This window comes from Chaetodon auriga, chromosome 5, assembly GCF_051107435.1.
Source record: "Chaetodon auriga isolate fChaAug3 chromosome 5, fChaAug3.hap1, whole genome shotgun sequence".
NCBI classification, from domain to species: domain Eukaryota; kingdom Metazoa; phylum Chordata; class Actinopteri; order Chaetodontiformes; family Chaetodontidae; genus Chaetodon; species Chaetodon auriga.
Window position 1 is genome coordinate 17,517,633 of NC_135078.1, and position 20,704 is coordinate 17,538,336.

At 41.6% G+C, this 20,704-nt stretch overlaps 2 protein-coding genes across 2 annotated transcripts; one reads left to right on the forward strand and one right to left on the reverse strand.

The window, feature by feature from the left end:
* Positions 1–3,663: 3,663 nt before the first annotated feature.
* On the forward strand, positions 3,664–9,657 carry c7a (complement component 7a). The gene is made up of 18 exons (XM_076730881.1): positions 3,664–3,758; positions 4,017–4,078; positions 4,171–4,249; positions 4,410–4,551; positions 4,638–4,779; positions 4,868–5,006; positions 5,543–5,686; positions 5,808–6,051; positions 6,237–6,350; positions 6,465–6,631; positions 6,711–6,939; positions 7,354–7,525; positions 7,654–7,741; positions 8,267–8,399; positions 8,483–8,671; positions 8,788–8,884; positions 8,960–9,144; positions 9,236–9,657. The coding sequence occupies exons 1-18, from the start codon at positions 3,753–3,755 to the stop codon at positions 9,418–9,420; spliced, it is 2,517 nt and encodes an 838-aa protein (XP_076586996.1). The 5' UTR covers positions 3,664–3,752; the 3' UTR covers positions 9,421–9,657.
* A 1,615-nt stretch (positions 9,658–11,272) lies between these two features.
* Positions 11,273–19,038, reverse strand: rgs7bpa (regulator of G protein signaling 7 binding protein a). Its single transcript, XM_076731582.1, has 6 exons — positions 18,025–19,038; positions 16,858–17,024; positions 13,562–13,692; positions 13,241–13,385; positions 12,512–12,582; positions 11,273–12,328 (listed from the first exon to the last, which is right to left on the reverse strand). Exons 1-6 carry the CDS (start codon positions 18,172–18,174, stop codon positions 12,237–12,239), a joined length of 756 nt encoding a protein of 251 aa, XP_076587697.1. The 5' UTR covers positions 18,175–19,038; the 3' UTR covers positions 11,273–12,236.
* Between the last annotated feature and the right edge of the window lie 1,666 nt (positions 19,039–20,704).

Consider the following 20,704-nt stretch of genomic DNA (forward strand, 5'->3'; position numbering starts at 1 on the left):
GTAATGATTCTTTCATGAAAACAGCAAATGGCCGAAGGGAGGCAGCAGGCAACACTCACAGCAAATGGACAGAGACAGAGACAGACAGAGAGACAGAAGAGCTTATGAAGTAACTGTGTCATTCTGTCTGAAATGGCCATCGGTCCGAGCTGACCACTGCTGGTTTACGACCTGGTTCGTGACAGATCATCACCACTTTATGTAAGTCAGAGAATTAGGTATAACCGAGGCATTAGTTTTCATTTGTCTATGTTCAAATACCTGTTAATGACACCTTTTGGCTTGTGATGGCTTACGTGAAGCAGCTTGTGACCCCTTGTCAGAGGCTTCACGTTGCTGCTGCTCATCAGAAACCAGCTTTTCACAAAATAAGAGGAAACAGACCACTTTTAAGCCTTGTGACAACACTTTTGTTTAGATAATTCACTGGGATCTCTGAGCGTTATATTTTCCAACGACACCCAGAAGAAGTAATCTTGTAAAGGAACATTTAATCCTTCAGTTTCAATCTTTTTCACTGAGCGGAGAAAAGAGTGATGTGTCCTTCTGAAATTGCTTCATTCGAATAGTTTGTGGATTCCTGAAGGGGTGAAAATATCCAGTGTTTCACAATAAAATGCAAAGATTTGAGAAAATACAACCTGGATCTCCAGGATGGGAACCATTGCCTTGCAGTATGTTGTCTAATAAGCTCAAACAGACAAAGATATTGCAAGTCTGGTTCACTGCTGTGTGACTTTTCAATAAATTTCAGAAACTTCCTCACCCTGACAGATAACAGGAACAGACAGCAAACAAAAGTCCCCAGGCCAATCAAGCCAGGGATGTCACAGTGACATAGAGGATGTATTTTGACCCTTAGACTGTCTGGACACACATACTGTATCACTGTTGGACCTGTTGAAACATGAAATAGAGCTCCTTCTGGAGGACAGGAAGCACATAAGCAGCATATTCATTAAGTCTCTCTCCGTCTGAGCCTCGCAGACTGTCGTTCTCTGGCAGACCAAACTTCCAGGGCAGATGGCGGTCAAAGATGCCCTCTGAACATCATGAGATCCACAGAAGCGGCACTAATGGAGGGCACGGTCTGGTGGCCTATTGTCTGAGCCAACTGTTATTCTAGCCTGAGGTGCTGGGACTTGGCTTGCTGTTGTACAGTAGCTGAGTCATTTAGCATTGGCTGGTCATTTTAGAAATACAGGAAATCACTGTTGTCATTATCTCCTCACTATGCATGACTTGTGTTTGACTGTCTAGAATTTGCACTATGACCTCAGGTGACACTGTGCACAAACAGTCAGCCAAAAAGTTTTCATATTTTAGATTTTAAGATTGATTTTCGAGAATTATGTTGTTATTGACAGATGTTGCGTAGAAATTGAATATTTGCAGAATGCAATAAGAAAGTATACTGCTGTGTATTGTCAGACAGATGGTTCACTTACTCATCAACGATGACAGCTGGATAGAAAATGACATGCAATTTCTGCATTGCTCTAAAATTGCTGTACCTGGAAAATTGCTCTGGAATGAGATGCTTAACTTGAGGGAGTTTCGTTTCTCAGTGAATGAAGTGCGAGCTTGTGTTTACCAGTTTCCTCTATTTTGTGCTTCTGCCATTGCTTCAGAACCAGACAGTGTATTTTCATTGCTAAAACATTGTTGTAAAAGTAAAATGTTCTGTCTTTTGCAACTCATTTTAAAATGTTAAGTTGACATCCTGAGTTTGTCTCCTGCTTATTTATAGAAATGATAAGCAGCAGGAATCAATGTTGCTAAAAAAAAACATTTCATCCAAATACTCAAACTCAGCAGTGTTCCCTCTTGAGCTGCCAGTATATGATGGATATGCACAGTATGGGCCTCTGTCTGGCTGTGACAGCAGATATATGTCCATAATTAGACAGGGCTGTGGATACCACATACAAGTATGGCAACACTTCCTCATTAAATAGCAGCAAATCTCTTTGGCTGCAAGGCATGTCTCCCTGCAGATACACATCTCATTGTCATGGACTTCATCATCCAGCTTCTCTTCCTCTGTGAGAAATAATTAAAAGCAACATTTTAATTGATCTGAACTAAATTCAGGCTCAACCTTTCGGCGATGCTCTAATCTCCTCTGCATACTTACAAAATCAATGAATTTTCTTAACCTCAAATCACATTTCATAAGGAAGGAACGTCCTCAAATCTCTGTTGCCCTCCAGTGTTTGCCAGACTGCATCGCATCTCAGTACTCATTTACTTAATGTCTGTCTTCATTTTCAGTCTCTAAGTCTGTAGGATGAGTTGAAATGGTACATAGCTGACTGTTCAGATCTGAAGTGTGGCATATTAATAGTGTCTGGCACAATGGCGGTCACTTCACAGCTACTGTCATTGTTTTAATGTGTTATGTGAGTTTAAGGAGATAAATGCCAGACTGTGAAACATCTGAGCTCAAGATGTTCTTGAATTTGGAAACTTTCCATTATTCTGAGCACCACAAGGAGCTCTTGTCCATGTTGGCTAAAAAGCTGAGCTTACTTGACCTCTGATCACAACTTCTTCCATCTTTTTTACTGATACCCTCTATTTTTTGCTATCCACTTTGTGGCTGTAATACTGGAAATGTCCCCAATGTGGGACTAATAAAGGAATATCTTATATTATCTTATCTTAACCTCAACTTTAAAGCCAACATGGACACTGGAGGGCTGAAATTAAAGGCCCCAGTGTGGGACAAGCCTTCTCTGACAGCAGACATTTTGACTTGCTGTAGCGGGAAAAGCACAGGCGTTGCTAGTTACATTAACGACGGCTCTGTTCTCTTCAAGCACCCCAGTGAGCCATGCAGCGAGCCAACACTGGCAACAACAAGACACTCAAAGTGAGGCCTTGATCATACGTATAGGGATATTTTTTTCTGTTTAAAAAAGAAATATCTCCAAGAAGAGATTCAAAATTCTCAAACAAACATGCTGGGCCAGTAGGTGGCGATAAAGTCTACATCACCAATACATCAAATATTTGAAGAACATTTAGAGCGTGTGTAGTTTTTATTATATTATATTATTACAGACACAGAGAATAGTGGCTATTTATTTATTCATTTATTTTCATTTAACACTTTCCTGGCACACAGACCGGCAGTGTCAAGCAAACTTAAACCAACAAGTATTCTGCTGTTCATTTTGTGAAATATCCTTATCCTCAAGGCCAGAAGCAGCTAAAGGGAACTCAGCCATCATTAATGTGATTACATCTGTGCTTCTCCTTCTGTGGAAAAAGGCCTGTTTGTTCCACAGTCTCCTGGTATCGTGCATGACATCTTACTTAATTTATGGCACTCCTAAAGGGAACACAGCACATTATTTAGTGTTGTTAGATCCACCTGTGCTTTTCCTGCTTTGACAGGTGAGAATGTGCACCGTGAGGAACGTCTATTAGCTCCATAATAGACGTGACAGTGAGAACAAGCACAGCAAACAAAGATTCTCACTCCAAGAGGAATTTTTACTTTCGGTTTCAGAATGATCTCCTGGAGGAGCTTCTTGGCAGGTTTTGCTGTATACACACACACACACACACACACACACACACACACACACGCACACACACGCACAAGCAAATCTTTTCCCTCATGAAGTTCCAAGGAATGTCCTTCCAAGAGTTTGACTCCCTTGCAAGAACAAAACTTGGAGCCATATAAAAATCCTGCGTCAAAGCCTGTTCAAGACTCTTCTGTTTGCTCCTCTTCTCTCACCATGAAGGCAAGTAGACTTTACACTCAAGAACAAGGAGATGGCAAACACATTTTTCAGATTGCTGCCAAACAATTGATATACATTTTAGCTGTGATCTGGTTTAACTCAGAGTAATTCTACATTTACTTTGTGTCATGAGCTTATTACTTCTTCTCTTCTCTTCTCTTCTCTTCTCTTCTCTTCTCTTCTTCTTTTGTCTTCTCTTTTCTCCTTTTCTCTCATCGTCTCTCCTCTTGTCTTCATGTCTTCTCTTTTCTTTTTCAGATCATTACGCAACTCTTTTTAGCAGTCTCGCCATGGCTGCTACTCCTGTTCACTCCAAAAGGGTAAATCTGTTTTTGCTGTATTGGTGTTTTGGTTTCATTGAATTTATTTGGTTTCTTTTATTGAATTGTTCAATTTAAATTTCATTTCTGAGGTTTTGTGACCTGAGAGTTCATTGCCAGTGGGGGCCTTATGGTGATTGGTCGCAGTGTGATGGCTGCACCAAATTACAGGTCAGGAGATGATGATAAAACACATTTTGTCAGCAAAACTGCTCAAAATGATGACGTTTTTATTTATTTGTTTATTTATTTATTGAAGATATTTTCAAATCAATGTGCTTGTTAATAGAAATTTTTTCATATGTCTTTGTCACGTTATGGTATGTTACAGACAAGAAGCCGAGTCATGGCTGTCTACGCTCAGTTTGGAGGGAACCCCTGCGATGGTGGGCGGACTGAGACCAGGTCCTGTGAAACCACGAAAGGCTGCCCTCTGGAGGATGGGTGTGGAGACAGGTTTCGCTGTCGGTCAGGTTAGAAGTGAAACTTTGTTCACTCCCCAAATCGCACAGAATTAAAGAACAATCACTGAGTTGTCTGACTGTCTCCCGATCCTCAGGGAAGTGTATTAGCCAGTCTCTGGTGTGTAACGGAGATCAGGATTGTGAAGAAGACGGACTCGATGAACACTGTGATGTTCAAAAATACATCGTATGTACAAAATCAGTTCCGCCGCCTAGCATTGAACACCTAGGACTTGGGTAAGTGACCAATTGGTGTGCACCCGTACGAGCACATACAAGCAGGTACCAAGTGCTTACCAGTGGGATACTTTTGCTGCTTCTGTAGGTTTGACATGGTTTCAGGAAAGTGGAGGGCCAGCGTCATTAACACAAAGAGCTTTGGGGGCCAGTGTCGCACCATCTTCAGCGGTGTCCACAATACTATCTACAGACTACCCCTCAGTACTATCCAGTACAGCTTTATGGTTGGTCATGGAAACAGCAACAATTGCAATTAATACTGAAACTTCTCTTAGTCTCTTAATTCTTCAAAGGTACCCTGTGGAGTTCTGATTATCCATAAGTTTTGTTTGCATTCAACACTCTTGAAACACTTTCAAAGCTACTTTTAATACACTGAATCTCACATTGTTCACATCAGCTTGGAGCCATCTTCTTCTTTAAGCCTCTTCCATCATTGCATTCCTACCATTTCCAACATTTTACTGCCACCAAATAAGCGCTGACATGCATTACTGACCTCTGCAGTCTGCACAATTATGCAGTACACAGGACATCCTTGTACCTATGCAACAGAATAGACAGACAACAGATATTGCTTATAGTTTGTTTTAAGTGTCGTGTCTTGTTGTGTGTATGTTGGTGTTTTTGTGAATGCTGGAAAGCTAGTTGTCAAAACATGACTCTACAGTGCTGCCAGTGATCAGAATCTCCACAGGGTGTCTTTAAAGACTCAACATTTAGTGCCTTTCATTCATTAAAGTAACTGTGCTGTTTGCAGGTTAAAGCTCAGAATGACTTCAGTGATGAGATGTTCTCCAGTTCATGGCACTATGCAAAGGACATTGTCAACAGACAGAAGGTGTCCGGGACCACGACAGGATATCAAAACTATGACTTTCATGAGACAGAAGACACGAGTCAGGTGACTAGGAACCTCTTATGACTTCATCTTTTTACATCAAAGCCCAGCAACAATGCATCTCATTTTGAAAAGGACAATCAAACAGTCAAAATAAACTTTATCATTTTGTTTCTCTTTCCAGACCCACAATCTTGTAGTTTTAAAGAATGACATAGAGGTAGCTCAGTTCCAGAGCAACTCTCCGCAGTACCTCCCGATGTCTGAGGAGCTGTGGAAGGCACTGGCCAAACTCCCCTCAGTCTACGACTACGCTGCCTACAGGAAGGTTTTGGAAAGATTTGGAACACACTACCTGTCTGAGGGAAGCCTCGGAGGCTCCTTCAAGGCCGTCGTCAGGATTGATAAAGAAACAGAGAAATATATGCGTGAGGATTCACTAATCATCAGCAATAGTGGATCTGCAGGCAGCTGACAGCTTGTTATGTTTTCTGAGAAGCTCTCATATCCATGATGGAACATGTAGGGAACTACAGGTTGAGCAAAAACAAATCCTGCTGTTAATTTCTAAATTCAGTTTGTCTGTTTCCTTTTACTTTCTGTTGTTTTCCAGTCAGCGAAAGCCATCAGTATAATGAATGTGAAAGGACCGAACGCTGGATTCTGTTTTTCCCCATCACCCACGTGGACTGCCAGAGTGGGCAACACAGCCGCACGTCATTTCATGGTACAGTGTTGATGTTAATTCTACAAACATTACAAAAAATACAACCTATGAAAGCACCTGAAATCTCTGAATCTTTCTTTCATCCATCATCCCTGCAAACATTTTCTAAAATAGGTAATTCTAGGAGTAATCATGTGGCAAAAGTGGATGTGGAAGGAGGAGGCATCCAACATATTGCAGCACTGAAGACGATGCAGCTCTCTGATCCGAATAGGAACTGGGAAATGTATTCAAACTGGGCTGACTCTGTTCGATCATCTCCACAGGTCACAAAACGAAAGGTGAGGGAAAAGGTGTTTTACTGGGTTATCTAATCAGACACCCTTCCATCTTTCTGATCCTAACTCTTGTTTTTGGCAGCTGCGGCCGCTGTCAGAGCTGGTGAAGGAGGTTCAGTGTGCCGGGGTGAAGAAGCTCTACCTTCGCAGGGCTATAGAGCAGTACCTTACAGAGAGCGACCCCTGCCACTGCCAGCCCTGCAGAAACAATGGCCTAGCCGTCATGGACGGAGATAAATGCAAATGCATCTGTAAGCCTGGCACATCAGGCCTGGCCTGTGAGAAGGGAGCTGAAATAGAGGGTCAAGCAGGTGGGTGTCGTATTTCAGAGTGGTTCTCACAATCAGGAAGGCGCTTTAGAGGTGCCCTTGGGAGTTTCGATACCTTTGGACAGAGCCAGGCTTGCTGTTTCCTCACATTTTACATTTCCAGTCTTTGTACTAAGCTAAGTTAGCTGACTGAATGCTGTGGACTTATGTGGATTGGACAATTATGAGAGTGGTATCGATATTCTCACCTCTCAGCAGGCAAAAACAAACTGGTGGTGGACATGCAGAAAGTATAAAATTAATTGTCTCAGATGGGCGTATGCTCTAATAAAGGTGATTTTTTACTTTTACCAAGCTGAACACCTGTAGGTACCCACCTACAGTAATTTACTCTTTAACATCACATGGACTGTAAAATATTTCTCTCTTTCTTCCTTCATGTTTCTACTCATTAAGGAGTGATCCACGGTAGTTGGGCCTGCTGGTCTTCCTGGTCATCGTGCTCTGGGGTTCGAAGGTCAAGAAGTCGCTCCTGCTCTAATCCCATTCCTCAGAACGGGGGACAGCACTGTATCGGAGAAACCACTGAGACATCCGAGTGTGAAGACCAAGATCTGCAATACTTAAAGTCAGAGCGAGTTTTATTTTTCAGAATGAATGTTTGTAACTGGCAGCACCAGTCATTGCTTTGAATTTTCAATAAGACTTTTACTGATGAAGTCATACAACATCCTATTTTTAATGATTTTTCCACAGAACCATGGAGCCTCAGTGCTTTGACCCAGCTCTCACAGTTAGTCAGAGGTGTGGAACTCCACCTGCTCTAATCAACGGCTACATCCTGGTAAAGATGGAGCCAAACTTCAATTTACTGTGAACAAATTATTCCAAACATTTCACACTTTCATAATCACATTAATTGGAGCTTCTTCCAGTATTGGTTCAGTATTACCCAGAAGACCACAGTACTCCTCCTCATATAATTTATTTTTGCATGAGTCACTAAAGAATCCACACCCAGATTTTAATATGGATAATTATATAATGAGGTAAACCTAATAATGAAGCCTCTAAAGCACAACATAGAAAAACAGGTACCAGTGTGGGATGTTTTGTGTGTGTGCCGTAGATGATCAGTATTTACATTCAAAGCTTTAAAAGGGTATTTTGTGAAACAGGGGATGTGAAATTGAATATTTAATATGTCTCCAGTAAAGTGAAATGCACCTGGCTCAGTGGCATTGGGTCACATTTGTTATTCATATTTCAATCTCTCTTCAGTTTTTCTTTTTTAAGAGGATTCTGTGCAAAGGTCAGAACTGAAAAAATGGAAGTTAATCACCTGATTTTGTTGCCACACGCTCCACAGGACCCGAAGGACGTTTATCTTTTGGGCAGTAAGGTTGAGTACACCTGCACTGATGGTTTCTATCTTATCGGTCAAACCACCCTAGAATGCACTGCTAATGAAACCTGGTCTGGCAGGCCTGGACTGTGCACAGGTGAGTACCTAGAACCAAGGTTTTAACATTTACGATCACAGTGAATCACAGTGCTGCTTTTTTAAGCCCAAATTTTCTCCCAGTTTCAAGGTGCAGGCTTGAGTCTCTCGCAGATGATGTCATAGCCTCTCCTTTATCTGAGGCCTATGGCATCGGGGAGACGGTCACCTTATCCTGTCCACCAGGTCGACAGCTGTTAGGAGAAGCAATGATTATATGTGACCCGAGTCTGAATTTTTCACCAGACCCAGCGGGCATCAAATGCAGCCCAGGTAAGTTTTACTTCAAGGTTCACTTAAATTGTTTTATTGGACTATATTTTCATCATTGCATGCACGGATATTAGTCAGTTACCAATGCGGACGAATAATTTCTATGTATCCTACAGTCAATATTCCACCAGTCGTGGCTCCATTGGTGCAATGTAAACCGTGGGAGAAGTCTTCCAAAGGAAAATGTGTTTGCAAAATGCCTTTTGAGTGCAGGTACGTTCACTCTTCTAATCATCAATTCAGTCATGTCACTTTTTGCAAATTAAAGTGATGTGATTTTGTTACCAGTTCGTCTTTGGATGTGTGCGCCACGCCTGTTGTGAGAAGAAGATCAGTCCTTCTGAATGTGTGCAAGATGCATGCACTGCAGTGTATGGGCAAGAGCCACATGATAGCAGAAGACAGCGCCTGCAACTGGCCAGTTCGCAGCACAACAGGCTGCGCCAACTGTCACATGTGGGAGACCTGTGATGGTAGGGACATCCATGGTTATGGAAAACCCATGATAACGTACAGTATTTGCAATTTGTACTCATCTCATTTGTCTCCACACCATTCTGTCAGATCAAAGCAACGAGTGTCGCTGCAAGGACTCTGCAGATTGCTTGAACCCAGGATTAAACGTGTGTGTCCGTGTTGGGGAGGACGCGGCTGCAGCAAATCAGACCATGAGCGAGTGTGAAGCGGGGCTAAAGCGATGTAAAGGAGAAAAAGTGTCAGTCGTCAGTATCCTGCCTTGCTCTGCCTGAGGAAGCAGGAAGAGGATTTGACCTTATGATCTTCAATCTCCACCTTAAGCATATGTAACACACACACACACACACACACACACATATATATATATATAAAAACACTTTCTTAATACATTTATGGTAATTGTAGTGAAATAGTGAAATCACACTGTTATTCTTTTATATAACTCTATGATGTTAAACTGTGTTAAGACATGAAATAAACAGCAAAACAGCAGCCATGTTCTTTTCATTATTTCACTTTTTATGATGATCTAATATATTAGGAGGCAGGGATATGCCCCCCCAAACATAATTACAAGTAGATGTAATTATTACAGAGAGATTGGTATCCACAGACACAACGTGTGCAGTGTTGTGTTTCCACCTAGCGTGTTGCTGATTTCTTAATATTTTACATACACAAAAGACATACATGAAGTAGGCCGGGGTTTTGAAAAATAAAAACTTCCTAACTGTCCCTCAAGATGATGTTTCTGGACTGATATGGTCTATTTCAAAAGATGCCCTGTGCTTTCTAAACCAGACAACTTTCAGCCTGCCAAGCAAACCCCTGCTGACAGTCTATTCCTGCCTCTGGCTCGCTGCCCTCTCTCAGTTTGAGTGCATGTGTGCCTGAACCTGCCTGTGAAACTGTGTGAAGACACCAACTTAAAGTCTCCTCGTCACATCAAAATACTTAGTGTCAGCAGTTGTGCGTCCCTCAGAAACGTTATGCACAGAGGCCAGTGGGTGAGAGGAAGGTGCTAGAAATGCTCGAGAGCTAGAACGCTTGCTCGCTCTCTTACAGGGGTGACACACGCACAAGCTGACATAAAGAAGTTTTTGGGGAGTATTCAGGCGAGTACAGGCAGGCTATCACTCCCCATGAGCCCTAAACATCATTAAAGCAGGGAACTCAAAATAAATCTACAGATGGGTGACAAAATAGACGAGGGAAATTAAGGCCTGTTCAAGGGTCTGGAGCTCTGCTGGAGGGTCGAACACCATTCTTTCAAAAGATATTCCCTCGTTTGGTGTTTTGATGATGGTGGTGAAAAGTGCTATCTGACACATTATTTTAAGCTCTTCCAGAGAGTTGAAATCAGATGAACGCAAAGGCCTCAGCACATGGCTCATATCGTTTTCATCAGTTCATTCAGTGTCTTATGCTTTGTATGGAGGACTGCAGTGTATCCCTGCATGCGTTGGGCACGTCACCAGTTTGTCAAAGGGCACACATTCATGCCTAACCTAAATGTGCAGTGTAAATTCTAAAAAACAGCTTACATGGACAATTTTTGGGTTGATAAATGTTTAGGAAAGAAACCATGTCAGCCACTGATCACTGCACGCTGAGGAAAGTATAAAATGTACTTCATTCCAGCTGGATCATGTCCGACTTCTGCCGGTCGTCTTTTCACTCTATTTCTCCAACCCTCTGTAAATATAAACAAAAGCTGCTTGTTATGGACTTAATGAAAGATTATCTGGCTTTTCTCTCTCTCCCTCTTGTATCTCCATCAATCTTTGTCCCCCTCTAATGTTCCACATAGAAATGTTTACTCTTCAAACAGGCTTAGTGGTGGGAATATCCACAGCAAACCAGCAAAAACATCAGAAGAGCTTACAGTAAATGCTGGGATGTTTATTCCCAACATGTGCATTATTACACATTACCCTCTGATGGCCAATTTAAGAGCAATCGACCTATTAAAGGAGTCCAGTTTGACTGACAGTTTGATTTTTTCCAGATCCAAACACCGAAAGCGTGCCAGACAAGTTTGCCTTTTATGATAGTTTGTCTCCACCTAGTGGGCATTTTAATGGATTACATGCAAAAAAGAAAAACAATACAGAGACTGGTTGATTAGTTTCAATAACAAAAGTTTTATTAACAATGTAAAATGACCTATATCAGCTTTGACTACTGTACCTTCACTGTGCCCTAAACATCGATCACTATCATTAAAAAGCAAGACCCATGCTGCCTGCCGTCTGTCTGCACTGACCGTATCAGACAGAGGGAGACCCTCCCTGCTTGTACCAACCAACAGATTCTTTGCTAACCAACTCCAACTTTGAAAATAATTCAGAGAGCATTGCGTAAAGAGTATGTGTATATACAAGTCTAATGTCTGAATTTATGGATAGATATCATGTGCAAAGAAGTTTTCTTTTTGAGTATTGTATCATATTCCATTTTGAAGCTGGAAAGTTAAGTTGGGTACAGGTTCTTGGTTTATGGAAGACTAAATTAAGTACATTGAGAAGAAAAAACAGCAAGAAACAGAAAACAGAGACTGTAATACACAACAAACTTACTCTGCACAAATCTGTCATCTCAGCTTAGACAGACAAAATGTATAACTTTGCCTTTGCAAGTGCCATCCTCAAATATTCGGATGGCATCTATTCATAAGTTATCACATTATTTCTGACAAAAACAGACAATTATATTCCCTTTTTGTAAAACATGAATCCTCATTTCATTCATTCATTCAGGAAGTAACTGAACATTGACATTATTTCAAATGACCTCTCATTCTCTTTTACTTTGGACAAGCAGATATCTGACTTCATTTACCAAAAAGGGAAAATTTGTTGCAAAATATCTTAAAATATATGTTCATGACTTTTTGTTTTCATTACATTGCAGTTACAATTCTTATTCGTATTACAAAATAAAATTATAAAATGGGCAGCCTTTAAAAAAAAGAGAAAGAGACAATTTATCTGAAAATGGCAGTAATAGATTGGTGGGAGACACACGTGGTGAAGGACGGTGGGTAATGGTGTCTTGTTGCCGCCTCCTACCCACGAAGGCGGGGCCCTTAGCTGGTTACCAGGCAACAGAGCCCAAAGAACCTCCTCTTCCTCTGTCGGACCAGTGGGTAGGGAGTCAGGTTCAGCAAACTGCTGTCATCTGGGCACAAGAACACACACAGACCACTGCCAAGTCAGACAATTTCGCTAGTTTGAGCTATGACACACTGTTTTTGGAGTCACAGTCACTCCTTGTCCCAATTAATCTTCTAGACTTTCTGACTGTAAAACACTTTTGAAAGTGTCACTGCTGTTGAAGAAGCAGAGAGTGTCTCAGTCTTACCTTGGTTCTTCAATGGTAAAGGCATTGTCTCCCTGAGTTTACTGAGAAGGTTCTTCATCTCCCTCATATCCCTGCAATAACACAAATAAGGATATTTACTGTACCTGTTGCATCCATCATGTAGTATATTTGTGCACATACATACACACAAATATATTGTATTTTGCATAGTAAAATGCATTAGTGTCTACTTTCAGCAGCTAATAAGATAAAAACACAAAGCACAGTCGTACTACATGCCACCCCAGTATGTGAGGTATTTTTTAAAGTAGTTTGCAAACAGGCTGCGATGTTGCAACATCCCAAGTAAAAATTGAATGTTATGAAATTTTAATATTTGATTCTGTAGTTTTATGAAATGTTCCAATTATTAAAAACAACCACAGATACTACATTACATCGTATTTTTGTCTGCTCTGCCAAGTACATTAACTGCATATACTGTAAATAATGTAAGCTGACATGGCTCTTTGTAACACAAATATATGGAAATTTAGTTTTTATAGGTTTTAGTTTTTTAGCTGTTATTATGGACTGGAAATAGCAAAATGAATTTTATAAAGCAAAATGTTAAACCCTGCAAAGTGTCATTGTAACTTGCCAAAAACTGAAAAAATGCATACTTATGTGTACTTTGCAATGTGTTTTCTAACACGTGCTTTGACCAGTAAAGCATGTACAATTATTCACAGCGCAGTAAACACACAAGCAACAGATTTGTCTACCTACTTTTCTATGTTTTCTATGTCAGTGGCCACCAGCCAGCAGAGCTGAGGACAGTCAGTGGGGGAGGAAGAGGTGTCCTCCAGGATGGGGATGTCTGAGCTCTCCTCAGTCTTACTGTCAACCCCGGAAGGGCCACAGGAATCCTTACCTAAAGCACACAGAGAGCCGTTACCTACAACATGCAACACTAAATGCATTAAAACACAAGGAAAAGGAGAGATCATCAGATCACATGATCATTGTGAACTGCATTAAACAGGAACAACAGGTTAACATTTGTTACTGTCTTGATTTCTATGCCATGAGGTGTATTCATGTATTAACCTTTCCTGTGGAGCTGCAGTGAGCCCAGCAAGCAGACGGATTTGAGCATCTCAGTGATGTACATCTCCAGACAGCACTGCAGCTGGATGAAGAGCCTACAGATCTCAGGGTGGATCTCCCCGTCCTCTGGCCTAAAATGGCACAAAGGAGGAACACAGCGAGGTTACTACCTAGCTGGAACTTGATGAACTGTAGATGCAATGACCAACTTCATGGATACAAATGAAAAAATATATTTCTGTTTTGAGATGGGAAAACTTGTAGACAGATTCATGCCTCTGTGTACAGATATATGTACATCCATATGTGCGAACTTCCAAACTGCATGCAGAGACATTGAAGGCAACACACTGTCTTTACAGTGAATAATAAAGAAAAAAGTCAAATTCACCAAACACTTCGATATTCCTTAAATATTATACCACAGTCTGACCCCATTATATATTAATTACTTGCTTAATTGATGAATTGATTTAGTCTTGCCTTGAAAAGTTATTGAGGTTTTGGTTGCTGAAGTGTGAGCTCAGTATGAGTTGGAGGAATATGATCACCTACATGTGCAGATAAGATAGCCAAAGCTTCATGACTTCATAAAAAGCCAACCAAAAAATGGCACTAACATGCTTTTATTTTGAAATATCTTACCTTTTAAAAACATGAAAACAAGAATAATCCACTAAAACTGAGGGTTTTGCCTGTTTGTGATTGCCACAGCAGCTGCTAATATCAGCTGGGATTATAAACTGAATATAAAAAGTTGACCAAACATTACTATATTAAAACCATCAGATGAGGGATAAGCTGTGGAGTTTGCACTGATGATCAGTAAATAGGAGCAATCTGCTTCTTTAGACGTGTTTCTGTTGGTTTGTGTCAACAGCAGACAAGGTCAAAATTACCTCTGACTGGATTTTGCTTGATTATATTATTATACTTGCAGTCTGACCATATTTCTAATTGTTTAACCATCTGAGAGTACACAAATGAAACGCAGTGAGGAAGCTCAAACGTAAAAAGTATTTCTTTTATTTACCCAGAGCTGATCGCTAGCTTTTATGAGACACCACAGTAGCTTCACAACCGTATAAATCTGGTGTTCAAGGGGAAACTACAGCAGGTGATATTCAGTGGGTGAGATATCACATGGGAAAGTGACAGCGATGAAAGGTGTGAAACTTGCACCTGGTACAAATATTTCTCACACAAATCATGCTGTTGCGTTCTCCTCTTCCAACAGCAAGCTTCTCCTTCCCATCCTTGTTTTGTAACAGTGCTGCCTTCTACAGTACTGTCGCTAAAGCACAGCTGTCATCAATGCTATCCTGCTTATCAGCTTTCCTCTAGCACATCGGAGAGGCCCCACATCACTCAAACCATTCAGACACACTAGCTTTATTTGATTAAAGGGGAATGACCTACACAGTCCAATTCAAGCTCTGTGTCTTTAGTAGTGGAGACAAACATTGAAATGGCCTGGAGAGCTTTTAGAGAAGGAGATTTAGAGTATGGGCTGGTGATGATTATGACAATGATGTTGATGCTGTTATCAGTGGGAACTTAGAGTTCTCTCTAAAGCTGAGGCACCGTCTCTATTTCTATAGCAGCAGCAGGAAATTCAAACACAGGACTCTAATGGATAGTACTCGATGTCTTGGAGAGACAGGTGTGAGTGTATCTAGCTGTATAATTATTAGATACACAATGGAAAAAAATAGTGCAAAGCATAAAGCTTCTGCACTGTTTCCCCAAAAGATTTAAATAAGATGTTATTAAAACAGCTGAGATGCCCCTCTTCACTGGACGCTGTATGATTCATGCCTATGCATGATGAGAAACATGCAGGAGACATGTTCACTGGTGAACCGTATAAGTGTGTCACGCACATGTGGCCTCCATACATTAAATGGATAGATTTTGTCATGCATGTAACAGACAGTGAAGGATATGCATTCTTAAATCACAGTGAGATATAGCAAGTAAATTAATTATTGAGCCAGGAAATAGGTTACAGAGCAGAGTGGCTGACATGTTTTAACCTCCTTATAAAAAGACGGCACGCTGATATTTAATGGGAGAGCACTTCGCAGCTCTCCAACAAATGTTTATGCCAGTTATAAGGAGGAATATGAGCTATAGCTCGAGTAAACATGGTGCTGTTATTGTTCCAACAGTGCCCTGGCTTTGGCGAGCAGCTAGCACTGCAGACATCCTCCAAATCTCTCTCACCACTGGCTTCACTCTGTCCGATTGTTATTTAAGTAAGACTGAGGGTGCCAAGTCAGCTGGCATCTTAGCCTCACAGAGGACCTTCAAATCCCAAGCCTCGCTTTGCCCTTCTCGCACTGGCACCAATGTGGAGTAGATGTTGGGCTCACTGGAGGGTGTAGGCCGAGTCAACAGACATGTCAGGCTTCTATCGTGTGCCCCCTAATCTTGAACCAAAACTTATATCATAAAACAAACTACTTGGAATATATTCTATCATGAACACATTCTTGGATTCAGACACAACTTTGATGTATTTGCGTATTTTGGTGGAAACAATTGTCCTTGCAAAAAGGACAAGTGAATCTAAATCAATGAAATCAACTTCAGATCTGATCACTTTGCAGCCACTGCTTGATTATCATTTGAAAACAAAAACCCAGTGATTCAGATTCTTATAAATATTCTGCTCTCTAGAAAACAATAACAACCATTGTTGAAAATCAGGCACTAAATGTTCAAATGACCATAACTGAGAACAACACACACACACACACACACACACACACACACACACACACACACACACACAGGGCCACTCTCACAATGCATTAAAAGCAGCAATGCAAAAGTCATGTCTCCACATTATTGATACTATTATCTCAGATACTCGTCCTGGGAAGCATTCCACTTCATGCATTAACGTTTTAGGCCCAAGCTAATGGGAGGTGGTCAGTTACAAAATGTTGTTGTGATTGCTTCCTGGTAAAGCTGTCCCGATAGCAATTAGAGGCATGGTGGTTTTTAAAAGCTGATCTCATGCTCTGTTTCCTCAAACTCCAAGGTTTCACACTAATGGAGCAGACACTTGGCTGATTTCTTTGAAGTGCAGGGGAGCAGGCTTAAGTATACGTCTGCCTAAAAATGGGGATGCTTATGCAAATTAGAGATAAATTTAGATACTTTGCAACTTTAGGCGCAGCAGTGTTGCAGAGCGCCCCATTTGGTGCGGTTTACAGTTTCCGAGCAGCGGAGGGCTCTTTGCGAGGCTGTCGTGTTCAGCACCACGAACAGCGTCTGTGCCAACTCACCCCGATATCAAGGAGAGACTGTGGTGTGCCGCTCTCGCCATTTCGCAGCCTTTAGTTCGGGTCTTCAGCATTTCGGCTCGTAATGATGGACAGTCGACGGTGATTTCGCCGATGGAGATGACCAGTTCACGGTACAGAGCCACAAGTGTATTGAATTCTTGGACGATCTGTGAAACAATGAAATGGCACAGAAATGAGTTATTCCCCCAGTGATAGTCAAGTAAGCACCACGCAAATGTTACAAACTTCCTGTTCTTGTCATTGCAGCAGAGAAGCTTTTACCCCTGGCCTGCATATTGACTTGTCAACATGAAAACGTGTCGGCCAAGAAGGAAATGCTGAGCGGCACAACACCCAGCGTTCATTCTTTGTACTATTTTTTTTCCACACTAGGGACAAGTAATCTGCCAGTGCGGATGCAAGGCGGTAGGCTTCAACACAATGAGCACTTAAAAAATTGCAACCTTGCACATATGCGGTCACAAAAGCCCATTGATCTGTGAGAGAAACGTGTGATTAAGCAAAAAGTGAAACGTTGAAATAGCCCGCAAAGTCAGAGCGCATGATGAATGAACTTATTTTTTTTTTTTTTTATCGACGGAGGTCCCATTATGCTAAGTTTGGTTGTTTGCTTGAGACTGGGGCACGAACATTTCGCTGATTTCCTGCATAGCATGCTGCTTGCACTCCTGTGTACGAGCACCGAGGCTCCATGACGTTCACTGATGTAGAGAGGATGAAGCAGGTTGTACATATGATCGTTCCTGTCAGCCTCTGTCAAAACACAGGACATTTGTGCCACGATCACAAACACCTCCGTGGATGATCTTCTAATTCAGGCAGTTTTCAAATCGGCCCGAAATCACCAACAAGCTTTCCCCACTCCAAATGCAAATCACACAGTCAATCTGCACGCCGAGATCATCTGTTTGGCTTCACTGCCGACACGGCAATGCAAATGCATATAGCTATTTTTAGGCTCCCAGACCGGGTTACAGTCTCTCTCTTTTTTTTCCTCTCTTTTTTTTTAGCAGCTATTACCAGCTGTCGCCTGTGCATCCTGCATGCACGGGATAGCCGATCGTCCTAGAACAAAGAAATGTTGGGATGATAACACAGCATCCTTATTAGAGGCACCATGCAGGCATTGACGTGTCGCAAACCTACCATTCTGCAGTCGGCCACGGCGCGCTGGGCTTTGCGGGTACTTTCGGTGCTCTCCCTCCTCTGTGGGTCTCGGTAAGGAGGCTTGCCGATCTGGAAGATGTTCCCGGCGGATCTGGGGCGGTTTTTGCGCCCATTCGATGCAGAACTCATGCATACACATCCACTAATAAAACAGCCCTAATACAGAACGGTTTTCTCTTATTATCCCCCCCAAACTCCACCACTTTCTCTCTTCCTGCCTCACCACCCTGCACCTTACTGTTCACCTTATTCTCTCCTCCGTTTACGCTCAATTCACCTTCGCCAACTACTGGCTGGGTTGAACCTCGATTATTGTTATTGCTCTGTCTATCTCTCTCACGTTCCTCCCCTCTAGTGTGGGAGACGGAGCAAATATTTTCCCAGACGAGCCTCAGAGCGCAGGAAAAGTGCAGGATGAGCGCCTGCGACTCCTCTCCGCATTGCCTTGACTGCGACGGGGCGCAAGTCACCTTCACTCCAGAAGCACACGGTGCACAGTGAAGACTTCACACCCAAACCCGGAGTCCAGCTAGCTGAGGTGTCTTCTCTGACGCACCGATATTGGAAAGGGAAGATCGCATTCACGGATATGCTCCAAATGCAACCATTTTTTATGATTGCGCGTTTCCATTAAGCACCTCTAAAACAGGCGATAACGATCTTTACTTAGCTGCACAACCTCCTTATAGAGACGAAATAACGCTGCCGATGTCCCCGCTGACGGTTTCGCAGCGCGCAGCCGACACTCTTAAGTCTCCGTGCCGGAGAAAATCTGAACGTTCAGGAAAACTTGATTCCTGTATCGAGGTGTTCGTGAGGCTCCCGGTGCCTGTTTCTTCGTGTGTTTCCAGCTCGTCGGGCAGGCCTGTCTCTAACCTTGGAGAGGCAGTAGAAGACGAGCAGTTGCTACAGGCCTGACGTGGCTCCGTGGCTGGCAACACTGCGCACCCAAAGGACGGGAATACTAATAGGGCCCATCAAGTCAGACCCCCCGCCCTGAGCTACATATGAGCCCCTAAACATGTGAAATTCAGGCTGATGGCCAATTTGCCTCCAAAGTAGCCTAAAACACAGTTCATTCAATATCTTTTAAACTTCATTTTTGAATACTACAGTTTACATGGACCCTTTATCTACTACGGCATATTTATTATTATGCAGGTCTATTTTCCTCGGACTTAAAGTGTTTTTTATGGTATATTTTTTAAAATCAGTATCTCTATCTCTACTGTTAGATGATATTCTTATAGACACACAGTGTGGTGTTGCGTTACTTTATTGCACTTCATGGTGACCTACATATATTTTAAGGTTTTATTGCAGATTTGTTGGATGGTTGGATGAACTCTTTTTTCTTTATAGGTGTAATCTTGCTAAAATCTCCATGGACAAATACATGGAAGTCAGCTGCTTTCATGCACATACATGCAGAAATGGAGCACAGTGGCATCAAAGAAAGAAAATACATACAGTGTATGAGTATAGAAATGTATAATTTATCAATAAATGCACCAGTTTGTTGTCATAATCACCCAGGTAACAATACTCTTTCAAAATTTGTTTTCTTTTGTTTGCTGCTGTAAATGCAGCTGAATCCATTGGCAGCAGTAACTTTGCTTTTCACAACCACAAAGACGAAAGTACATGTGTGGTACATACTCTGAATAAATTAGGAGTCCATTTCAATGTGCTCTGGTGAGTGCTCTTGCTAAATCTGCATTACTTTTTAATTAGAGGAAGACTTTTAAAATCTATCAGTGAAAGTGTTTCAGATGCACACCCACATACACAAACAGCTCCTCTCACACCAACACAAAGGAGCACACATACAGTGCAGCAGGACTTCATTTTACGGCCAAGTATATGCAGATTTGTGATCATGTGTCTGATTTTGGTGTTGACCTCTTGGAAAAGATGCCACTGCGACCCATCCCCTGGTTTCATAGCAGTGACCACCCAGTTAATTCTTTGAAATGGGCTTTACTCCAAAATGTGCATACCACTTTAGTAAAGAAACTTGTCCAGAACTTCATCCATTTTAACTCCAACTGCCTTTCTGACTTGCCAACAGAAAGTCGTCCTTCATGACCTCCCCAAAACTCTTGGGGACCATCTCATCTCAGTCCAGTCTGCAGGAGTAAACTGAACCTGTGCTTCCTATAGAGTGAGTCCAAACATATCCATCTGGGACTGCTTTACTTCCTACACTAGCTTTGGGTACTTTCCAGTCACCAACATGCTCCAGATGCCAGTTTGCTCAGAGGTTATTCCACCAAGGCCCCAGACTGTGTTTGTTGTCCAACTGGAAACAAACTTGACCTCAGCTAACATGTTAGCATTGGGCTCAACACAGAAAACAAAAATATAACACATTATTCTATTTTTAATTATCTACAAATAACACATACTTAAAACAATTTATAAATAAGTTAAAACTAGTTCATAATATAAATAATTGATTAATATTCCACAAATATTAATTACTAGCTCCTCATTAACTAATAGCATATATATTTGTGATGTATTATTTACAAGTATGTGAAGATAATTTGTTTATAATAACTTCATCACCACCAACTAATGGCGTATAAATGTCTTGCACTTAGATTGTAATTATAACCTTATACCAAACTGAGAACAATATGTTCATTGAGCACAC